The 20537-nt window shown below is 48.7% G+C and overlaps 1 protein-coding gene across 1 annotated transcript; it reads right to left on the reverse strand.

Moving 5' to 3' along the window:
• Positions 1-4785: 4785 nt before the first annotated feature.
• Positions 4786-19882, reverse strand: LOC144124198 (uncharacterized). The gene is made up of 3 exons (XM_077656849.1): positions 19660-19882; positions 10108-10346; positions 4786-5052 (listed from the first exon to the last, which is right to left on the reverse strand). The coding sequence occupies exons 1-3, from the start codon at positions 19850-19852 to the stop codon at positions 4786-4788; spliced, it is 699 nt and encodes a 232-aa protein (XP_077512975.1). The 5' UTR covers positions 19853-19882.
• Between the last annotated feature and the right edge of the window lie 655 nt (positions 19883-20537).

Raw genomic sequence — 20537 nt, forward strand, 5'->3', positions numbered from 1 at the left:
CATGGCCGCCGAAGTTTCCTGCAGAAAACGAAAAAAAAGAACATACGATACACTACATTAATTATGAGAAAGTGACAAAGTAATTAACGCGAAATGCGACAAAAACTGGTGCAGATGCAGCAAATGGGTTGATTATGTAATTTTTCGAGGGTTGTTCGTTGTATTATTCTAAATCGGTTCTCGATGAAATGCATTTTGCGAACGCATGGTGACAGAATCAGCGAGTGCTCGCGAGCAAACCACTCATGCCGTCACTTCAGTGTCACAACTTCCGCTGCACAGTGGGAGGTGCAAGGTTCCGGCATCCTTTCATAGCTCCTCTACGGACGGGCCTAAACTACAAAAATAGCGTCTCTTCCTACTGTACTTCACTTGGATTTGTAAAATAAAAAAAACGAACGGCCGGCAGTTACCAAGAAGTTTGCACAACACGTTGGCGTTGCTTTTTCTTATCTTAGACTACGACGTAAAATTTCGTTCTCGTAGCACAAAAAAGCCCAACCCAATTTAAGAACACAGTCATCAGTCGCCTTTTCAGTATAACGTAGCTTCTATACAGCAAGTGTAGCCGCTCACTTTCCAATGTCTGGCTCCTTGTAGTTCTTCCCAATAGCAGCGCTGCGTATTGGCCGCCCGCTTGTAGACCGTGCTGCCCTCCCTCCATCCACCGCTGAAGAGGCCACAGCTGCAAAATTAAACACACACACACACACAGCTGTATTTCCTGAGTGAGGCAGAAAGTAAAATTTGCTCTATAATTTGATAGGGTTTTTATGGACATAATCTAAATTTGGTTTCTTATATTGGTTAGTACTATCAATTATACATAAATAGAAGAAGCGCCTGAGAAGCACAGCAGTTTTTGTTTTCGTTTCATTAACTGATATACGTACATGTGGGTGAGCTTTTGGTGGCACACCCCAGAGCGAAATACAATTATAGAGCACCTGAAATCACTGGTCCACCATTATGTTGACATATGAACTCCACCCGCACAACGACGTAATTTGTGCACCCCTAGTCTTGTTGCCACCACGTAGGACCGACGATTAGGCTTATTTACAAGTGTGAATTATGAGACAGTAAGGCTTAGAGCACATCCGATATATCCGCTCCCCATTTTCGGCTTGCTTCTAATGCAGGAATCAAAAACTTACAAAGCAAGTAAATAAAGCAGCGCAGTTTCGCACATTTCGCCATTCATCTTTGGATAGCGTAACTGAGGACGCAGTTCTACGTTGCAGAGTCATGTTGCGAGCGTGGTGCTATGCAGCTGAAGCACGCTAAAAACGGCAGCAGATACCCTTGCTAAACTAACGTCAAGAATCGGACTACCGTGCTGGCCAGAATAATCAGAATTTCTCGTCATACGTCCTAAGGTATAGAATTACCAAACCCCCATAAAAATCCTAATTCAGGGCAGACAGGTACCCCAGGTCCATAAAATACGCATTCTAGGACTGTACTTTCAACGGGATAGAAAAACCGAGGCACAATTAAGCGACTGATAAAGGCCATCGCAGCCACCACGCAACTCATTAAAGGGGTGGGTGGACGCGCACATGGTCTGAGAGGGGCGGACAACCTTCGCGTAGTGCACGCCTATGCCCTCAGCCGAATTTTTTATGATACGCCATACCTGAAACTGACAACCAGTGAGGTCCAGCAAACAGACTGCTTGATTCGGCAAGCAACAAATGTAGCACTTAAATTACCAAAAAAACACTAGAAACGAAAAAATGCTCGAACTCGGAGTCCATAACACCGCACATAAACTTCGCGGGCCAACTTACAAGCACATTACATATAGACTGTGCGTCTACAATCGTCGGCGTCTTCAATGTCAAGTTTAATGATTCACCCCGACCAGACGAGTTTTCGTACAACTCTTGGTTTCATAATAGACTATCCGCTACAGCTACCGGACGACGCATACTCAGTCAGCTAGGCATCACTATCCCAGTAAACAACCCATCAATAAGAACTCTCCCCAGCCACATTCACACTTTAATATATGCCACACCATTACCTAGGAACATGAACCTCCACCATGACCAAGGCTGCAGGAAGGCGCGCGCCGCAGAGCTGCTCAAATGATACGGGGATGAGCCGGATGCTATTTGGGCGGATGCCGCCTGCGATGAGCACGGAGCCACTGCGATTGTCCACAACCCACACATAACACCCCTAACTTTCGAGCTTCCTTCAGGCACCTCCTCTGAGGAAGCCGAGGACACCGCTATAGCCATTGCTCTGGCATACACATACGCCCGTCACAATATTAGTGACTCAATAACCGTCATTAGAAATTTTTGGTATGGGCAGGGTTCATCCCACCGAGCAATGCCTGCTGCACATGTCCACCCGACACCTCATCCGACGCACTGAGCTCATCTCCGTACCTGCGCACTAGGGAAATCTCGGCAACTAGGCTGCCGACTTCTTAGCCTGAAGGTCTAGAAACCGGCCACAGGCGGACATAGAAGGGGATTTCTCGAAGGAGCTTATGCACTCCTTTGCTGATTTCACCGCAATATCCCGCGCTGAGCGCCTAATCTACCCTCCACCCCACCCATCCCTCACTACCAGAGAAATGTCAGTTTGGCGTGGCCTGCAGGCGCGAACGTTACCTACACCAGCCAATCCTTCTAAATTTGTGCCGGTACCCCCATATGCATTTTATGCTCCCACCCAAGGCCACTATTACCCACTTACTCTTATCATGCCCGGCCTCCCCTGGCCTCGCCGGTCCGGTGCCTCTCCGAACCTGGGAGGACAGGGAGACCACACTATGGTCCGCGTACCTCGCCATGCAGAAGATCGCGATCAGCCGGGCCGCATACGTCATGGACCAACACCACATGAATGTCTAGACTGTCGGTGGGGTCATGCGGAGATCCAGGAGGCCTGCGGGCCTCGGATTCTCTTGTTGAATAAAGTTTCCATCCGTCCGTCCGTCCATCCATCCGTCCGTCCATCCGTCCGTCCATCCGTCCATCCATCCGTCCGTCCATCCATCCATCCGTCCATCCATCCGTCCGTCCATCCGTCCGTCCATCCGTCCATCCATCCGTCCGTCCATCCATCCGTCCGTCCATCCATCCGTCCATCCGTCCATCCGTCCGTCCGTCCATCCATCCGTCCATCCATCCGTCCATCCGTCCATCCATCCATCCATCCATCCATCCATCCATCCATCCATCCATCCATCCATCCCTTTTAACGCGACAGCGTTAAGGAGCTCGTGTCGCAGAAAAGCCGGTGTCGGCGTCGGCGGCGTTGGCCGTGAGCGAAAAATCCTCCTCCTCGCAATGTACCCCACTGCCCCAACAGATAGCGCTCGACGGCAGCGCCTCCCGCTCGTCTAGTTCGGGCGCGGTGGGGCGGCACGCAAGAATCACGCGGTGAGCGGCGAACAATGCAGTGCGCATCCAAAGCGCTTTCACCACGAAGCTTGCGGCTTGCTGCCCGTTCGTTCGGCGCGGAAGCCATGCTGGCGTTCGGGGCATCGGGTTTGTCGAGAACGATGTGTCGACGAACTACAACTGCAACCTGAGTCCCGCGCCTTTCGGCAAGAGGCCTGGCAGCGCTTCTACGTGGTTTGCCGCTCCGCGCGTCCGTTTCACCGTACCTAGCAAAGCGCTACGGTGAAGGCGTCGCGCCGAACGGGCGATGGCATTCCGTGTACTCCCTTGCAGTGCTGCAACGCGCTGTCGCGTTCCACTCTTAAAGGCGAAGCTTGAGCGTCCTCCAATTTTTTCTCCTTGGGTTCCATTCTTCTTCCCTTCTCTGCCAGCGTGATCCTGGCGTCCTTCCAGAGCGGGATAGTAAAAATACTTTCTTTTTTATCTTTCTCGTCACAAAGAGGAGTACGGGACTGATCCTGGCGCCTTTCCAGAGCGGGATAGTTAAAGTACTTTCCTTTTTAACTTTCTCGTCACAGTGGAGACTACGCGGTAGTTACGGCGAACTTTGCGTGACTGTGTCCCCATCACACTTCAAAAGCTCATCCGGGAAAAACCTTGCTTTTTCGCCCACCGCCTTAGACGCTTTTGTATGACTAATAAGCAGCATAACAGTATCTTTGGCAAAGCTCTTCGGCTTTTCTAATTCTGCCACTATTCCTTTTGACGAAACCCACCTTTTGGATGTGAACATAACAAATGACACGCCAGGTAGCAGCACGTATTTCAAGTGGAAAAAAAGTACAGTCGCTCGAACTTACAAATTAACGTCGTGGTCACGCGGATTGCGTTCTTTGTATCCAAAGTTCGTAACAGGCGGACTTGCGCTATTGCAGCAAAAACACTTTCAGACAAGAGTGGCTTTCATTTCATTAAAAAGTCAGTTGTTATTGTCTGAATTCCGTTTTCAACGATTAGTGCACACTGCTCGATCGCTCTACGAAATGGTGACGCAGTCTGCATGCTTCCTGCACGTGGAAGAATTGAAGACGGCGGCGAAGGCCACGTGACTGGATGAGCGAGCAGGCATACCTTGTGACAGGTACTCTCATCTTTCATATTGCTGTCATTGGTTGATCATCGGGCGTGTGCAGAAGTTTCGCTTCCAACACTGCCCCTGTCACGCTATTACCGCACGTGTTCTACTTTAAACGATTCGCCCAACCGGCGCGCGCGCACACACACGCGCGTACACGCGCGCGCACGCACCAACTGACCTTAAGCCTGTATGGGCATGCTTATTCGGCGTTAAACTTAAATTTAAGTGTCGCATCTTGATATTTTTTGGAGGTCGACATTTCTTTGGAGGAGATCACGGGCGCTATGAGACGCTGAGAAGGCCATAAGAAGGTGCATACTCACAAGATGTGGTACCATCCTCCGATGGTTCTCGACTAGCTCTGCGGCGGCGAGATGTCTTGGCTCTCTGGGGTTTCGTTGGCCGCGAGTTGCCTCGGTCTACGCTAGGCACTGGTTCGATGGTGGCAGCTGGATGAGTCGAAGGCTCCATGCCGCCGAGTCCAGTCACAGCCGCCGGCTCATTCTCTTTGCTTCGCGCAAAGCTTGCGTGGCTCCCCTTCTCAGCGTCCTGCATAAAAGCAGAAAGCACATTCTGAAGCTGAAGCAGGAGCTGTGACAGCGCGAGTGCACGAAACAAAGGCATCTAAAGGCGTCTTGGTTTCAGACGTCGCACCTGTAGCAGTGTGGTCTCACGGATAAAGAGCGCTCACCACCTACGTCAACCGCGAGCCATCAATGTGGACGCACTAGCGCCGTCTATTGCTCAAGGAATGTTAACATTATTAGCGTATATGCCGATATGATGCTACTGTGAAAGGTACCACTGAGTAAAAGAAACATGGGATGAAATCAAATCATATTCATAAATGGCATTGATGAGCTAATACACTAGAAATCGACAAAATACGATTCGTTACTTTAAACCGTCTTTAATAATGTGTCGTTCGACCGAGACAGCCCTTACGACGATGAAAAGCCAATCAATTCTTTCTCACTAAATACTGATTTTTTAAAAGCATTCTAACCCGTCATTCCTAATATTGTTACAAAGTTCCAGAACTACTGCGTCTGTGGAGCAGAGCTACTGGAATGATATCTAGCTCAGCCATAGAGTACAGTACGTTGATATCAGTGGCGCTAGACCTCCTGAACAAGTCGACACCAATATGCCGCAAATAAGCATTCCAGGCCCATTTTTATTCCCAGTCGATATCACCGATATATTGTACTGCGAACAAGGGGCGTAGTTTGCTCCATACGCTGATGGCAGGTACTTCTCTAATGGGAACAAGTAAACTGTAAATGTCCCGAAGCCATAGATGGGCTATGAGGGACGCCGTAGTGGGGAGCTCTGGATTAGACTACCTGGGGTTGTCATCGCTTTGCACACTGGCGTTTCTTCTATTTAGCCTCCATCAAAATGCAGCCATGGTGGCCAGGATGGAACCTCCGAGCGACTTTGGGATAAGCAACCTAAACCGTTGAGCCACCGCGGTGGACCGGCAGAGGTTTTACAGGGTGCATCAAAAATTCTCAGGCAAAAGAGTCCACTTTGAAGCAGTATAGTGTGGGGCGTAAGACACCTACTAAACACTCAAAGTTTTGAGAGTAGAATTAACCTGTGTCCTGGGAACTTCTGACGGGTGGTGTATATCGTTACACAACGCGCACGCTGCAGTAGTCTCCCTTATACTGTGGTGAATTCGCTTAAAAAATTTGCGATCACTTCAGCTACCCGCATTGGAAGAATGCGAAAGCATTGCCTCCTCCTTGACACTAGTCGCCTATAAGATTTGCCTAAAAATAATTTGGTTAAAAAAATTTGGTTAAAAATAAATTTAACGAAGAAGATGACACGTGCGCTGCGTGGTAAATCTGTAGAAACAATAGAACACCTCTTGCTAAATTGTGATGGTATACATTCCGATGTCGATGCAGGCACAGTCACGCTTCCTGAGGTAATGGGGTTTAGAGATAACAATAGCCATGTAAATAAATCTGCGGTGGAAATCAGCAAAGAATGATTGGAAGATTCGTTTCACAAAAGCAGAGAAGTGACTAAGTTAAAAGTGTAGGGAGACGTATTTAAATTGCGAGTTTTAATAACTTACAGCACAATTAAACAAAAATAAAGGGGGAAAAAGCTGAGCATGGCGGCAACTCCCATCACCCCGTTCCAAAGGTGACGCTCCTACCTTCCGTCCTTCCATCCATCCACCCTGATCTGCGTTACGTTGTTCGCAGGTCACCGCGTGATTCCTGCGTCCCCGCACGGCCTCACTGCGCCTTAACGAGGCGAGCGAGAGGCGCTGCCATCGCGCGCTATCTGTTGGGGCAGTGGTGTACATTTCAGGGAGGAGGAGAGAGTGGTTTTATTGCGCACCGCGTGATGGCGCTACAAGCGCGCCAAGCGGAGAGGAAAAGTATCGTAAACTCACTTTGTAACTCGCGTAACGGCGACTTCTGCAATTTCCATGCTCATATTTACTAATATACACCAAAGTAAATGTCTTTAAAGCACCCTTCTAAGACAACACCGCATTCACTGGACACGCCTTTGTTCATTCCAATCCATAGAGGTGGCGTGGCAGAAATAAATTATCACGTTTAGTCCTCTCCCATGAAGACTGCCAAACAAAAACGGCGAAGAGAGGAAGTTTTTGAATGTTATGTCGAGAGCACGAAAGGACCTGCAACTGATTTACTAGACAGTGCGTGTGTCATCTTCTTCGTTAAATTTCTTTTTGTAGCTGCGCGTTCTAAGACATCCTGACCTGGCTTCAAAGAGTAGGGCACTGCCTCTTGAGTTATAAAACGCTTCCTTCCTGATCTGCCGTTTCCAGTATCGGTATAGCTCTACACTATGCTTTCATTGAATCTATCCAATTTTTGCCTTTCGCGTTTTTAACCTATCGTATAACGCTCTTTCTTTCTCCGTCCTCGTGTCAGGCATACTTACCGGTTAGAGGCTTCCTAGTTCTTTTCCGCCAGTGTGAGTCAACGATCTCTCAGCGTAGGTATTTAAATGCCTTAGGTGCCCACCTGTTATCGTCCAATTTCCTCAGGCGTTCTTCGTATAGTATTTTCCTCTGATCTTCCCGTGCTTCGAAAGATGCCCAGCCCATATCCCCCTGTACTGCCTCGTTTGTGGTTTTCCCGTGGACACCTAGTGCTAAGCTTCAAACAGCTGTCTGATTTACTTCTAATTTCGACTGAACTTCTTCCCTTAAGCACAGAACAGCATTTCATGAAGTAAGCCCAAGCACCATTATTCTTTTCCATATACCTCTAAGCACTTCATACCTGTTGTACCCTCATAATGCCTTATTTTTCATTATCCCGACATCTCTTCACTCTTTAGCTATGAGAGGCTCGCTATGAGGGAATGTTCGTGCTTTTCCGTGTATATCTGCCCTTAGTTTACCCACACCCCGAGATATTTGTATTCAGCCGCTCGGGCTTTTTCATGGTCTCGCATTGTAAGCTCCTGATCCGTTGTATCGTTAAAAATTATCACACCAGACTTAGTTGCGTTGAACTGAAACCTAGACTGTCTCCTTCTCCACGCCAATTAACCAGAGTTTGCGGACGATGTTGTACTGCTAGCAGATAGCCAGGAAGATTTGCATACATTAAACGCGGTAGTTGTTGCTCAGCAACCTTAGCGCCTAATCTGTATGACAGATTATAGCCTAGATTGCTTCCTTGTAGCCTTCTTTCCATACTTATCATATAGGGCATGAACAGCAGCGGTCATAGAGGACAACCTTGCCTTAATACTTTTTGTACCTCGACAGTTTTCGCACTCTTAATTCTTTCCCACGGTATTTCAACTTTATTTTCTCGATATGTTTCCTGCAGAAAATCAATTTCCTCATGACCAATACTAATGGCCGCGGTACCCCACTAGTGCGCGACATTCGCTCGCGCACCAAGCGCCTCGCGCAGAGCGGATGCGCCCTGCGTGCTCAGTGGGTGGCCGGTCCCTGCGGCATCGCCGGCAAAGCGGAACCTGAAGACCTCGCGACCGCCGCACACCAACTACCTCCCAGCGATCGGCCCCTTACACTGGATTACGTGCGTACGATCATCGAGAATCATCCCCAAAAGCATCACCCCGACCCACGCATCGCAGGAGGTGAGCGCATCGACAGCATCACCGGCTGCCGCGCGCTTACACTGTCACAACGTGCAATGATCCTCCGCGCGCGCATTGGCTGCGTGTGGCCCGGGGAACGACGGGTGCGTCACGGAATTGTGACGAGTGATGTGTGTGGCGGATGCGGTGCAGTGAAAACACTAGAACACCTGCTCCTTCGCTGTGCCGCGTTCGCCGATGCTCGTCGCGGTATGCTGGCGGCCTATAGGGCGCTGGGCATACTACCAGACTCTCTCCAGACGCTATTGTGGCCGCAGGGCAGTGCGCGCCCCGTGAGCGAACCTTGGTGAGCCTCTGTGCATTCCTCGATCAGGCGGGCTTGACGTCCCGTCTGTTGTCCGCCAGGAACTTACACGCAGTGACTGAACGCCCCGCGAGTGCTACCTTGGACGATTAACAACTGGACGCCCTAGTCCAGTTGCTGTGCTGTGCGCGTGTTTTTATTGCTCCATCATAAACCAATCACGCCCGCAACCTGTACACATTTCTTATTGTGTATATAGTTTGTGTAGATTATATCTCCCTTATCCTCACTTCCTGTCTCCTCACCTTTTCCATTTCATTTCTACATTCTGCCTGCTATCCTTTATTTCTCCCGCCCCAGCTCAGGTGCTTCAGTATCGATGGCAGATGCCGGGGCTAGCAAAAATATTTTCCTTTCTTTTTATTATTATTTTAATAAAACCACTTACTACTACTACTTTTTCTTTGCCGGCAGCGGAGGCTCAGTGATTAGGGCGCTCAGCTGCTGATCCGGAGTTCCCGGGTTCGAACCCGACCGCGGAGGCTGCGTTTCGGTAAAGGCGAAACGCTAAGGCGCCCGTTTGGTGTGCGATGTCAGTGCACGTTTAAGATCGAGTTGGTTTTTGGCTAATGGAAATGACGCAGTATATGTCTCACATATCGGCGGACACCTGAACCGCGCCGTAAGGGAAGGGATAGAGGAAGGAGTGAAAGAAGAAAGGAAGCAAGAGGTGCCGTAGTGGAGGTCTCCGGAAGAATTTCGACCACCTGTGGATCTTCAACGTGCACTGACATCGCACAGCACATGAGCGCCTTAGCGCTTCGCCTCCATAGAAATATAGCCGCCGCGGTCGGGTTCGATATGTACGTTTAAGATTCCTATGTGGTCGAAATTATTCCGGAGCCCTCCACTGAGGCACCTCTTTCTTCCATTCTTTTTTCTTCCTTTCTTCTTTCTTCCTTTCTTCTTTCAGTCCTTTTATTCCTTCCCTTACGTCGCGGTTCAGGTGTCCGCCGATATATGAGACGGATACTGCGCCATTTCCTTTCCACCAAAACCAATACAACCATTAGCACAGTTCTCGTAACGTGTCAACGGAAGCTACGTTCGCAGTGAAAAACAGAATGCCATCCTACACGACTATTGACAGAAAAACCACTGAAATCCTGAGCCACTTAGATCCTGCAGTGGTTCACGAGCAAAGAAACCAAGCTACTCACGGTACTGCTCGCCAACGTAGGAGGCTCGTCAGGCGCTTTCTGGCTCGCTGTCCCGACCTCGCGAGAGCTCTTCTCTTGACCGCTCGCTGTGGTCACGATTTGAGCAGAAGCCAGGTCGGAGATCTCAGGGACAGCGGCAGCGGGGCTAGGCGACTCCAAAGAGGATAAGTCGAAGCCAGATGAGGTGATTCCGGTCCTCCTTCGACATGTGATGTTCCTCCCACTCAGTCTCAGGAAATCTGGTGTAAATGAGAAATGCGGGGAGGTGGGGAGGGTTGCGAAACAGGGTTACGTGTTGTTACTTCTCTTTGGTAGTGGCAGTGCCGGATTCGGAAAAATGGGGGCCCTGGGCTAGTTCGCATGCCGGCCCCCTTTCCCTCTGCTGACCCCCCCCCCCCCCCCCTTGTTGCCTGCTACGCTACTGAAACTATGCCATGTTTCATTTTATTTCCACCAAATTGCTGTAAACACAAACACATGTTACCTTTGTGATTAATCTGCACTCTGTTTTCAGAAAAATCTAAGGTTTAAGGAAAAGTTTAGTGCACTCAAGACGAACAAGAACGTTGAAAAGACAACACAGCTCAGATGCCGATGCTTCTGAATACCGGCTTTGTTTGTATCACTAAGTTTAATCCCCTGAGGAGACGCATGGTATTATCCAAAAAAAAGCATTCTTTATTAAAATGCAAGAATCAGACTGCCGTAATCGTTATACACGTTACTCTATAAATATGCAATAAATATTTACAACGCTTAAGGCAATACAAACAACATAAAAATGGACTAGAATACAGATGAAAATTGCCAACTGTAATTACAAAACATTATTTGAAAATATTTTCGTTAAAGGTGAAACAAGCAAGGACGACACCAAATAAACGTGGCACTATCAAAAACAACAAAAATACAGTTATTTATAAGCACGCTAATTATCACAAGAAGAACAAAGAGACGAACAACGAAGATTTGCATATCTTGAATTACACTGGTTAATAGCGTTTCATTGGCAACGTGGAGGCTGGAAGGAGACACAACAAAATTACTTGAACCATTCACGTATAGCGCAAACAGTCCTCTTTTAAAATGGCATCTTTCGCGCCTTCGCTTTGGCGAAATCATATAGAGTCTCTTTGAACGATAGATCGCGGAGGAGGTCACTTTCAATGGACATCATAGCAAGCGAGTTCACCTTGCCGTCCAGGAGGTTCGAACGAAGGCGATATTTTATCAGCGACGACTTGGAAAATAATAGTTCCGTCTCAGTTTGCCACGGGTATGCTTAAGTACATTCGCAAAGCAATAGAAAGGTTCGGAAAAGCATCAATAAGCTCTATTTCGTGCAGCATTTTCATTATTCCCAGGGGGCTCGTGTCCTGGCACACAGAGTTGTGCAGAAATTTCGCAAACTGGACAATTTCAGCGGGAAATGCCGGCTACAAATCATTTTTGTAGGTTTTCCCTAACTTCTCAGCCTGCTGTGCCAGAGAGGCCTCGCTCCAACTTCTGCCAGCAATTTTAAGAATCCGAAGCTTTCGCAGAGTTCAGTGTAGGCAACCTTTCTCACTCGCAAAGCAGAGCCTAGACTGTCAAGTACAACATTGTAGGTCTCTACGATAAACTTTTTTTCTACCTTGTAGCGCACCATCGCTTTTTCCGTCCGGGTGCTTACTCAATACGATGCGTTTGCCCTCATCCTGATGACATCGATTGGTACTTAGCGTGCCTGCTCTCTCTTCGAAGGTATCAAAGAGAGGTCGCAAAGAATTAACAAAGCCTTCCAGAGAGCTCAGCAGGTCTACAGCAGTTGAAATGTCTAGGCCTGGTTTCTGAAGTGCTACGCTCGCTTTGTCAAAGCGCTCTAAGATTTCACTCCAGAAAATCGCCATGAATGCAGTCTCTAGTTTGCCATTTTCTTGGAGAGAGTGCGCTTCGCTCCTAGTGTCACCGTTTTCTTCCTCGTTCTTTCATATAGTTTCAAGGCAACACAAGAATGGATTGAATTTTTTTAGAATGGCCTTACATGACTCTGCGCGCCTTGACCACCGGGTCTCAAAGAGTCTTTTCAAAACAAGCTGCGGGCCAGTTCCGCCCGCTGTCCAAAGGATACCTCCATCGCTTAGGTGAGGGAGCAAAGAACACATACAGCCTCTAAGTTACAGTGAAAAATTTGACTGCCTCAAAGCAACTGTCAACGATACACGCGCCAACTAAGTTCAGTGAATGACCAGCGCACGGGACGTAGACTGCCAATTCGTTCAGGTGTTTGATTTGAGCTTGCAGTCCTTTGTATTTTCCTGACATTTTACTCGCATTATCATAAGCTTGGCCCCTACAATCATCAATTGAGATGCCATTGGTCGTCAAGACGGACATCACGGTATCGAAAAGATACAGGTCGCTATGCGATTGGATTGGAACAAATCTGAGAAAGCGTTCGCACACTTTCCCATTTAAATAGTATCGTAAAACAACTGACAGCTGATCAACGTGAGTACGGTCTGGAGTCGAATCAACATTTAAAGAGAAGTATCTTGCGCGTTTCAATTCGTCAACGTGACTTTCCTTCACAGTCTTTGCCATATGCTCGATAAATTCATCACAAATGGTTTTTGACAGATAAGATGGGTGACTTTTTCCTTTGTTCCCGTAGCGTTTAAGGAGTTCCTCGAGAAAGGGATCAAACTTGGCAATGGCCTCAAGGACTCCCATATAATTGTCATTTCTCGGTGAACCAAAAATATCCTCACTGCCCCTAAACGCTAGGTGGCGCTCAGCTAGAAGCTTAACTACAACAGCTACGCGCTTCAACACCTCTGTCCAGTAAGCTGTCTCCGTGGCAAGATGCTTAAGCAGCTCCTTGTCAATTGTGCTTCTCGAGTTAGAGCGGGCGAGCCATGCTGCCACGCAGTTCCGATGCTCGACGCTATTTTCATGTGCGCAAACCTTTTCTTCTGCTCTTTTCGAATCAGAAAAGCCGTGCTTGATGAAAGCACTGGGGTTGCTTGAAATCGAAAATAGTTTTCACATGAAACAGTAAACGGAACCTTTGGACTCCGAGTACATTAACGAGTGTCGCTCGTACGCCTCTCCATTTACAGCCTTTCGCACGAAAAGATGAGGTGACATATAGCGTTTCTGAGTTTTGTATTGTCTTTCGGGAGACGGACAATTTTCTGCCCGATTTTGAAAATACAATGGCCCTTTCTCAAGGCATAAACTCCGAAAGCTGTCAGTAATAACGTCCGTCCACTTAGCAGGGTCACTTCGGAGAATCTCGCAACGTACGTCTTGCTGCGGGGATGTCTGTACTTCTCTGTTGCCGCAACGAGAAGCCGTCTCATTCGTCCTCTCCAGGCACACTTTGTGGGTAGGAACATGATTATTTGAAGCCAAACTAACAGGAAACAAGTGAGTCGGTTCTTGGAGTGTTCTTTCCTGGCGCTCGTCAGTAGGAGGCTCATCGGGGAGGTTTGGCACCGGTTGTTCAGCAGTAGTAGAAATCGGACGTGGCGGACCAGACACCTGGAGCTCTGTGGCAGGGGCGGCCCGGCTGAGTAGCATAGACGTTGCTGACTCAGGAACAGGACAGGACTCCGTTAGCGTCGGTCGCCCAGAAACATGGACGACAGAGGTTGGCACCGTTTTCACAGGATCCAGACAATCAAGATGAGTCACACCTTGCTTCTTGCCAGGAAACCGTGGTGATGGAGTTGGCAAGTCCTCCACAGAAGCACAGTCGATACTATTGGGAGTCTGACACGGACTCTGGGTGGAGCGATCATACTGCTCCGCGGAAGCTGCATTCAGTAGGTACTTTGTCATCTTTGGTAGCTTCTTTTCACGCTCTTCTCTTTATAACTTTGCCTTTAATTTAGACGCACCACTTTGATGCGTCCGACCGAGCATTTTTCCATGAATGGATTATAATTGTTCACTGCACCGGGCACTTCGTCAGTCCGACGCGACCGCAGGTGTCCAACGGTGGCCGTCCCGATGAATGGCGCACGCTACCTTAATGGTCCGTGGCTGGCCGAGAGTAATGCGTCCCCCAGGAGCTCCTCAGCGGGCTGGCTTATGCAAGCTTAACCGGCGGCTCGGGGCTGAATCGCAGCCCACGATCAACCTCCTTTAATAGACGCGCGCCGCGTCTGTCTGTTACTAGCGCCAAAGCAGGCGTTCACATATGCATAGAGTTCCTTGTACAAATTTCCTCCTTCTCCGTACAAACTCACCACTTCTCCCGTTCCGGTCTCGTCTTCCTATTGGCCATGAGCAATCGTCTGTTATGGGAGGTTCTCAATATTTCTTTCGCCCCGACGACGCCTAGCGCGAGAACGAAGGGCAGAGGGCGACACCTAGCGCGGGCGAAGTTACGCGCCCTCCGTCGCCTCTGAGCCATCTTTTTCTACTTCTTTCTGGGAAGCTCGGCCGCCAGTCTGACCTACTTTTTTCTGTCGAGCGCGCGCGAGGGTGCGCAGCCACTAGGCAGGAATGGGCCCTGGAGACAGGCCTTTGTGTCCAGCTCTCCAACTTCCCCCTTCACTCTTCCACAACCCTAGCCCGAACAGTGAACATTTCATGCCCCACGGCACGCGGACAAAACCACGTGTGACGTCTTCTTTCCTTTCATGCCTAGACTCTGCACCCGCCGCGGTGGCTCAGTGGTTAGGGTGCTCGACTACTGATTCGGAGTTCTCGGGTTCGAACCCGACCGCGGCGGCTGCGTTTTTATGGAGGAAACACGCTAAGGCGCCCGTGTGCTGTGCGTTGTCAGTGCGCGTTAAAGATCCCCAGGTGGTCGAAATTATTCCGGAGCCCTCCACTACGGCACCTCCTTCCTTTCTTCTTTCACTCCCTCCCTTTTCCCTTCCTTTACGGCACGGTTCAGGTGTCCAACAATATTTGAGACAGATACTGGGCCATTTCCTTTCCCCAAAATCCAATTATTATTATTATTAAGCCTAGACTCTGCCCATCAGACTCATCATCATCTGCTATCGGACTCACCTTCCCCCGCCCAAATTACCATCACGGCAAAGAAAAGTCGAATGGTAGGCACTGTTGGGTTCTGCAGCACATCCTTTCTATGAGACGGACTGCGGCGGAACTATTTGTGAGGTGGAGGGTGGCGTGGTGGTGACGAGGGGCAAGCGAGATTAGGTCCTCATCCAACATTACATGTTTTAGGTGTTTCCCCTTGCCCCTCCCCTCCAGACAGCACTGGACACACGGACTGACAGGAAACCACGAAAACTCTTCTCAGCAAACGCCCCTCGATTCGTAAGAAAGAGGGCCCCGCCGAGGCGGCGGAGGATCCCTGTTTTTTGCAGCTCGACAAGGTCTCCCCAAATGATCATGCTAAACTCATGCTGTTACGTTAGGCAGGGTCCCCATCTGCTCGTTCTGGTTTTCTCGATTCATACATGTCGCTCGAAGTTCCGTTGCCCATGGTTCCATATACTAAGCAGGTTAGAATAAATCGGCCCCCTTCTACAGTCCGAGGTGAGGCCCTGGGCTGCAGCCCCCTTAGTAACCCCGTCCCCCTTAATCCAGCGCTGCGGTAGTGGTATCTATGGCGAGATTGTACTGTACTCGCCAAAGGCTGCAGCAAATGCCACAGTAACCATGAATACAATTCAGTTTCTCTGTTTCGTTCATCAATGCAGTATTGCCAAATACCAATTGTAAAGCATTAATATCAAGCGGTGATAAACTCTGAGCGTTCCTCAATGTTTTTAAACTGGGACAAAAAAAGTTACGCAGCTAACCTTATAATGTCCTTTGTATCACGTACGAATAATCCTGAAATCGGGAATAATTTCACATATGCGTCCGCATGTTATCGGTTTCCCACCTAATTGCGGACGCAGACATTTGTAACAAATTTGTAACATGCATTCCTGAATAAAATTGAATTAAATTGAATTGAATATCTCGTATGCAAGGTTACAGCGCTCGCCGTCAGAGGTGCAGGATACCAGTTGAAAGATCCGTTATTGCAAAATTTGGCCCTAACATGGAATCTGACTTAAATTTGCACGGTAGGGCTGCTACGTTACATTAAAGAAAAGTTAATATTTCCAGCTGATTTATTTTGCATGCCTTATTGTGCCTAGTTTTACCGTTATGGGACACAAAGAATATCACTTGCATGTTTTATTAATGAAAATTCCCAATTATATTATTCTGCCAGTGTTATTTTCTTCATAGTAGGCCGCATTAATGACGAAACACAGCTAGTCTATAACCTTGTCCGACGTTTTCGTTGCTTGGTTACTACGCGGCTGAATCTACGCGATTTGCGGACACACGGCAGTAAAAAAAAGATGATAGTGTCCTTGATGCACAAATCAGTGCGAGGCTTACATCATCATCTCCATCAGCCTGATATATATATATATATATATATATATATATATATATATATATATCCACAACTGTTCCCTATCCAGACCTCAGAATATATTCTGCAAACAGCGATGTAAAGTGTTGGCGACATTGTGTATCCCTGCCTGACATCCTTCCTGATTGGATTTTTATTGACTACTTTCTGGGGGACTGCGGTAGCATTGCAGTCTTTAAAGAGATCTTCCAGCATTTTTACATAAGATTTCTACATTCTGATCAAGCAGTGTCTGCATGACTGCTGAAGTTTCGATTGAGTCAAATGCCTTCTCCTAATGAATTTAGGCTATATATAGGGGTTGGCTGTATTTTGCCATTTTTCTATCACCTGACTGATAGTGCGAAGATGGTCTTGTCGAGTATTGTTTACGAAAACCTGCCTGATCACTTTCTTTACAGAAATCGAAGGTTGTCCTGATTCAGTAGCGATTAACTTAGCAAATACATTGCAGTGAATGGACAACAAGCTGATTGGGATAATGTTTCAAATCCTTTATATCTGCTTTCTTATGTAACGCTTACTACAGTGACAAGGAGAGCAGATGTTGTGGCCAATATTCAAGAGAAAAAATTGAAGGTAAAAATTTAACAATTTAACAAGTGCACCATTTGCGACAAAAAGAAAAATTTTAATACAGCAGAGCAAGGTAGATTCTTGCATCATTACTCAGCTTCTTTTATTGAGTCACGGCCAAATATCAGCCGTCCCCTTTAGATTTGAGAGATTTGCTGGCAGTACCTGATATACGGGTAGGAAATCAGTTCTAAACCTCATCATATTTAATTATGAAAGATCACTTGTTGAAAGAAAATGGTATTTATCATTTCAAAGGTCAATTCCGCCCTCTTAATAACTTATGAACCACGAAAGTCGAGAGCGAGTTCCTTGAGACAGATCCAATTTGCTGTGGCATATTTACCAGTGGAAGACAGGCCTTGACCAGCCGCCCACAGCGAGAATGTCGAGGCGGAAGCTCTGTTAAGCATGTTAGAGACGACTTAGCTTTGTTCATCTTTATTGTTCAAGACTTCAGCGAGAGCAAATCATGTGATGCATCACGTGCCACAAGTGCAAGAGCGAGAATCTAGAGCGGAGATCGGCGCAGCGGCGAACGGGACTCGCAAGCGCAAGAGCGAATAACGTGACACATCACATGCCACAACTGGCGAGGAGTAGTAGAAAACATTTATTCACAAAAAGGTAGGATAATGAGGAGAAAATACCGATTTTTGGTGGAATCCTTATTTCAGGAACCCAATGCCCACCGCACTTGCTCTTGCTTGGGATATCAGCTTACGCTGGGTCGCCAAATCAGAGCTGAGCAGGGAAGACTCCCAGTGTTCCTCGTACTGATGTTTGCCTAGTTCAGAGGGCTTGGGACCGGAGCAGCCCCATGTTACATGGTATGTTGTTGGAATTCCGCCACACCAGGGGCAGATTCCGTCATATCTATCGGGGAAGAGTATGGTATTTTTGAGGCTAGGAAAGGTGTTCGTATGCAATTGCCGCCAATCGCTCGCCTCTTCCGCCGTTAGCTTACGGTGTGGTGGGGGATAGACTTGCCTTTGTGTTCGGAGGAGGATGAGGCGCTCGCCATATGTAGAGGGGAGAGGGGTGAGTTCGGGGAGGTCAGTCGCTCGTTTAGTGTATCCTCGAGCTAGACTGTCCGCGGCCTCGTTTCCCTCAAACACCTCGTGCCCAGGAGTCCAAGTGATTTGGTGCTTGCATGTGGAATTTTGAACATGTGGGATAGTCAGAATGGGAGCTACGGAATGTGGAAGTGTGCTAGAGAGGAAGAGCCGACACGCCGACTGGGGGTCGGTAACAATTTTTAATTCATTTCCGGTGGTATCGCCGTGCTGGATGGCGAGACTGACTGCAGCAGTTTCTGCTACTGTGGGAGAGCAGTTTCGTAGGGAGGCGTTGGCGATTTCCATGAAATTGGTGTCCAAGACGACCGCCACCGCGTTTGTAGAGTCGGGGTACATTGCTGCGTCGACGTATACAGCATTTCGTGCCTGTCGGTGTGTGCGGCGCAGGTAGTTCCCTCGCGCCTTTCGTGGTCCCTTTTCTGGGTTCGAGTGCATGTTCTTCGGGAGTGGGGCTACATACACGCGAGTTCGCAGAGTCGAGAGTAGGTCTCGGTTGTCCTGGGCGGTGCGTATGTCAGCCGGGGAATCCGCTCTTTCCAAGATTGCGCGTCCAGCTTTGGTGGTGAGGAGGCGTTCCTTTCGGGATGCTAGGAGGGCTTCTCGAATTTCAACAATTGTGTAGGTCAGTCCCAGGTCCTCGAAGTGGCAGCTGGCCGTGTACATCGGGAGGCATAACGCATGTTTGTAGGCGGTACGGATGACGGCGTCGGCTTTGTCTCGCTCATTCCCCAGAAGTGGTAGGAATGGGAGACCGTATGACAGGCGGCTCATAACTAGAACCTGTATCAGTCGAATTTTATCCTCCTCTCTCATGCCTTTTCGGTTGCGGGTGATGCGACGAATCATGCGGGAGATCTGGAGGGCAGTTGTCCGGAGACGCTGTAGCGTGTGGTTGGCTTTCCTGTCGCTCTGAAGCCAAAGGCCCAGGATGCGGATAAGAGGGACTTCCTTTATTCTCGTGCCTTCGAGGTAAACCTCGATGTCGCCGGGAGATTTGTAGGCATAGCCCTGAATGCAGATAATTTCGAACTTGTCGGGTGCGCAGCGGAGGCCGCAATTCGCCGCTTGTCTTTCTACGCAAGTAACTGCCAAGAATCGGCCGAGCAGCAGCCAGCGCAGCGGCTGACGCGACTGCGAAGCGCGCAGCTGTGGCGACGAAGGTGAAGATGAAGATCGAGGCACCTGCCACGCGCGATTTAGCACATGCGGTGCGCCTCCCGTTAGAGGTTGAACCCAAGAGCCAGATGACCTTCAGGTTCAGCATGGGAGGAGTAGAACTTTTCGCTTTAAAAAAAGGAACCGTCGTTTATGTCACGCGGCCAGATTATACGACATGCGTGGCTCATCGTCTATTTATAGACGCCACTGCTGTCCGGCGTGCAGAGAGGCGTGCAACCAACGCCATCTGATTTTCTTCCTGCCGCATGTGGCTTACAGTCATACCCAGGAGAGATAAGAGATACGAGCAAGCAGAACAAGGGAATTACTTACCGAAGGCCGTTGTGTCTTCAGACTCCCCTGGACTTGGACTTGACATCCGGCACGGTGGCCTGGGAGGATGACGGTTGATTTGTCGTGGGATCCTCTGGTCGACGTCGTATGCCTCGGCACCGTTGGCAACCGGTGGGTCTGCGGGCTTCAAACCGACAAATTCCTGTGCGTCCGCCTCCTCCTTTCGATTCATTGGGAGAAAGCTTACGCGGGGCGCATTCTCGAGATCCTGCACTCAAGCAGACGCAAAAAGCAAGCACTCAGATTGAAGTAGGACTTTGGGAACTTCACACTACGATACTTAGGCACTTTTTCCTTTGAGAGATACAGGCGGCGAAATAAGCACTGGTCGTAGCACGCTGGCAGGGCGCGAGCGAATAGGGTCGATCACGCTTTTATAGCACGCCTGTCGACAGCTTCCAACGCCTATCTAAGAGTTGGTGTACTAGCTTGAAGTGGAAAGCGTCCAGGATGAGTTCCCCGGCAGCATGACGAAAAATGCAGTTAACTGCAGTAACACTGGAGTTAACATCTTCTTGCTAGAACAACGAGTGCTGTACGCGTTGCAATGCCTTTCGGATCGCTGCAGAGACCGATCACGTGCTTATAGGTGTCCTGGTTCAAACGCACAGTCTTTCCCCTTACTTGGGAGTTCAGGCGGACACGAAGATAAATGGGGTTTAATGTGCTGAAGCTGCACGTGCGTTGTTAGGGACGCTATAGACGAAGTGTCTGGATTTATTTCTTGTACCCGAGATTCTTTAACTTTGAGTATCTTTGTACAGCACCCTGGTGTTTTACGTTGCACCTCCACTAAAATTCTACAGCCGCATAAGGGATTCAGTCCGGCAGCGTCGTGCTCCGCGGCCCAAGGCCAC

The sequence above is a fragment of the Amblyomma americanum genome, chromosome 3 (assembly GCF_052857255.1).
Source record: "Amblyomma americanum isolate KBUSLIRL-KWMA chromosome 3, ASM5285725v1, whole genome shotgun sequence".
Classification (NCBI taxonomy): Eukaryota; Metazoa; Arthropoda; class Arachnida; order Ixodida; family Ixodidae; genus Amblyomma; species Amblyomma americanum.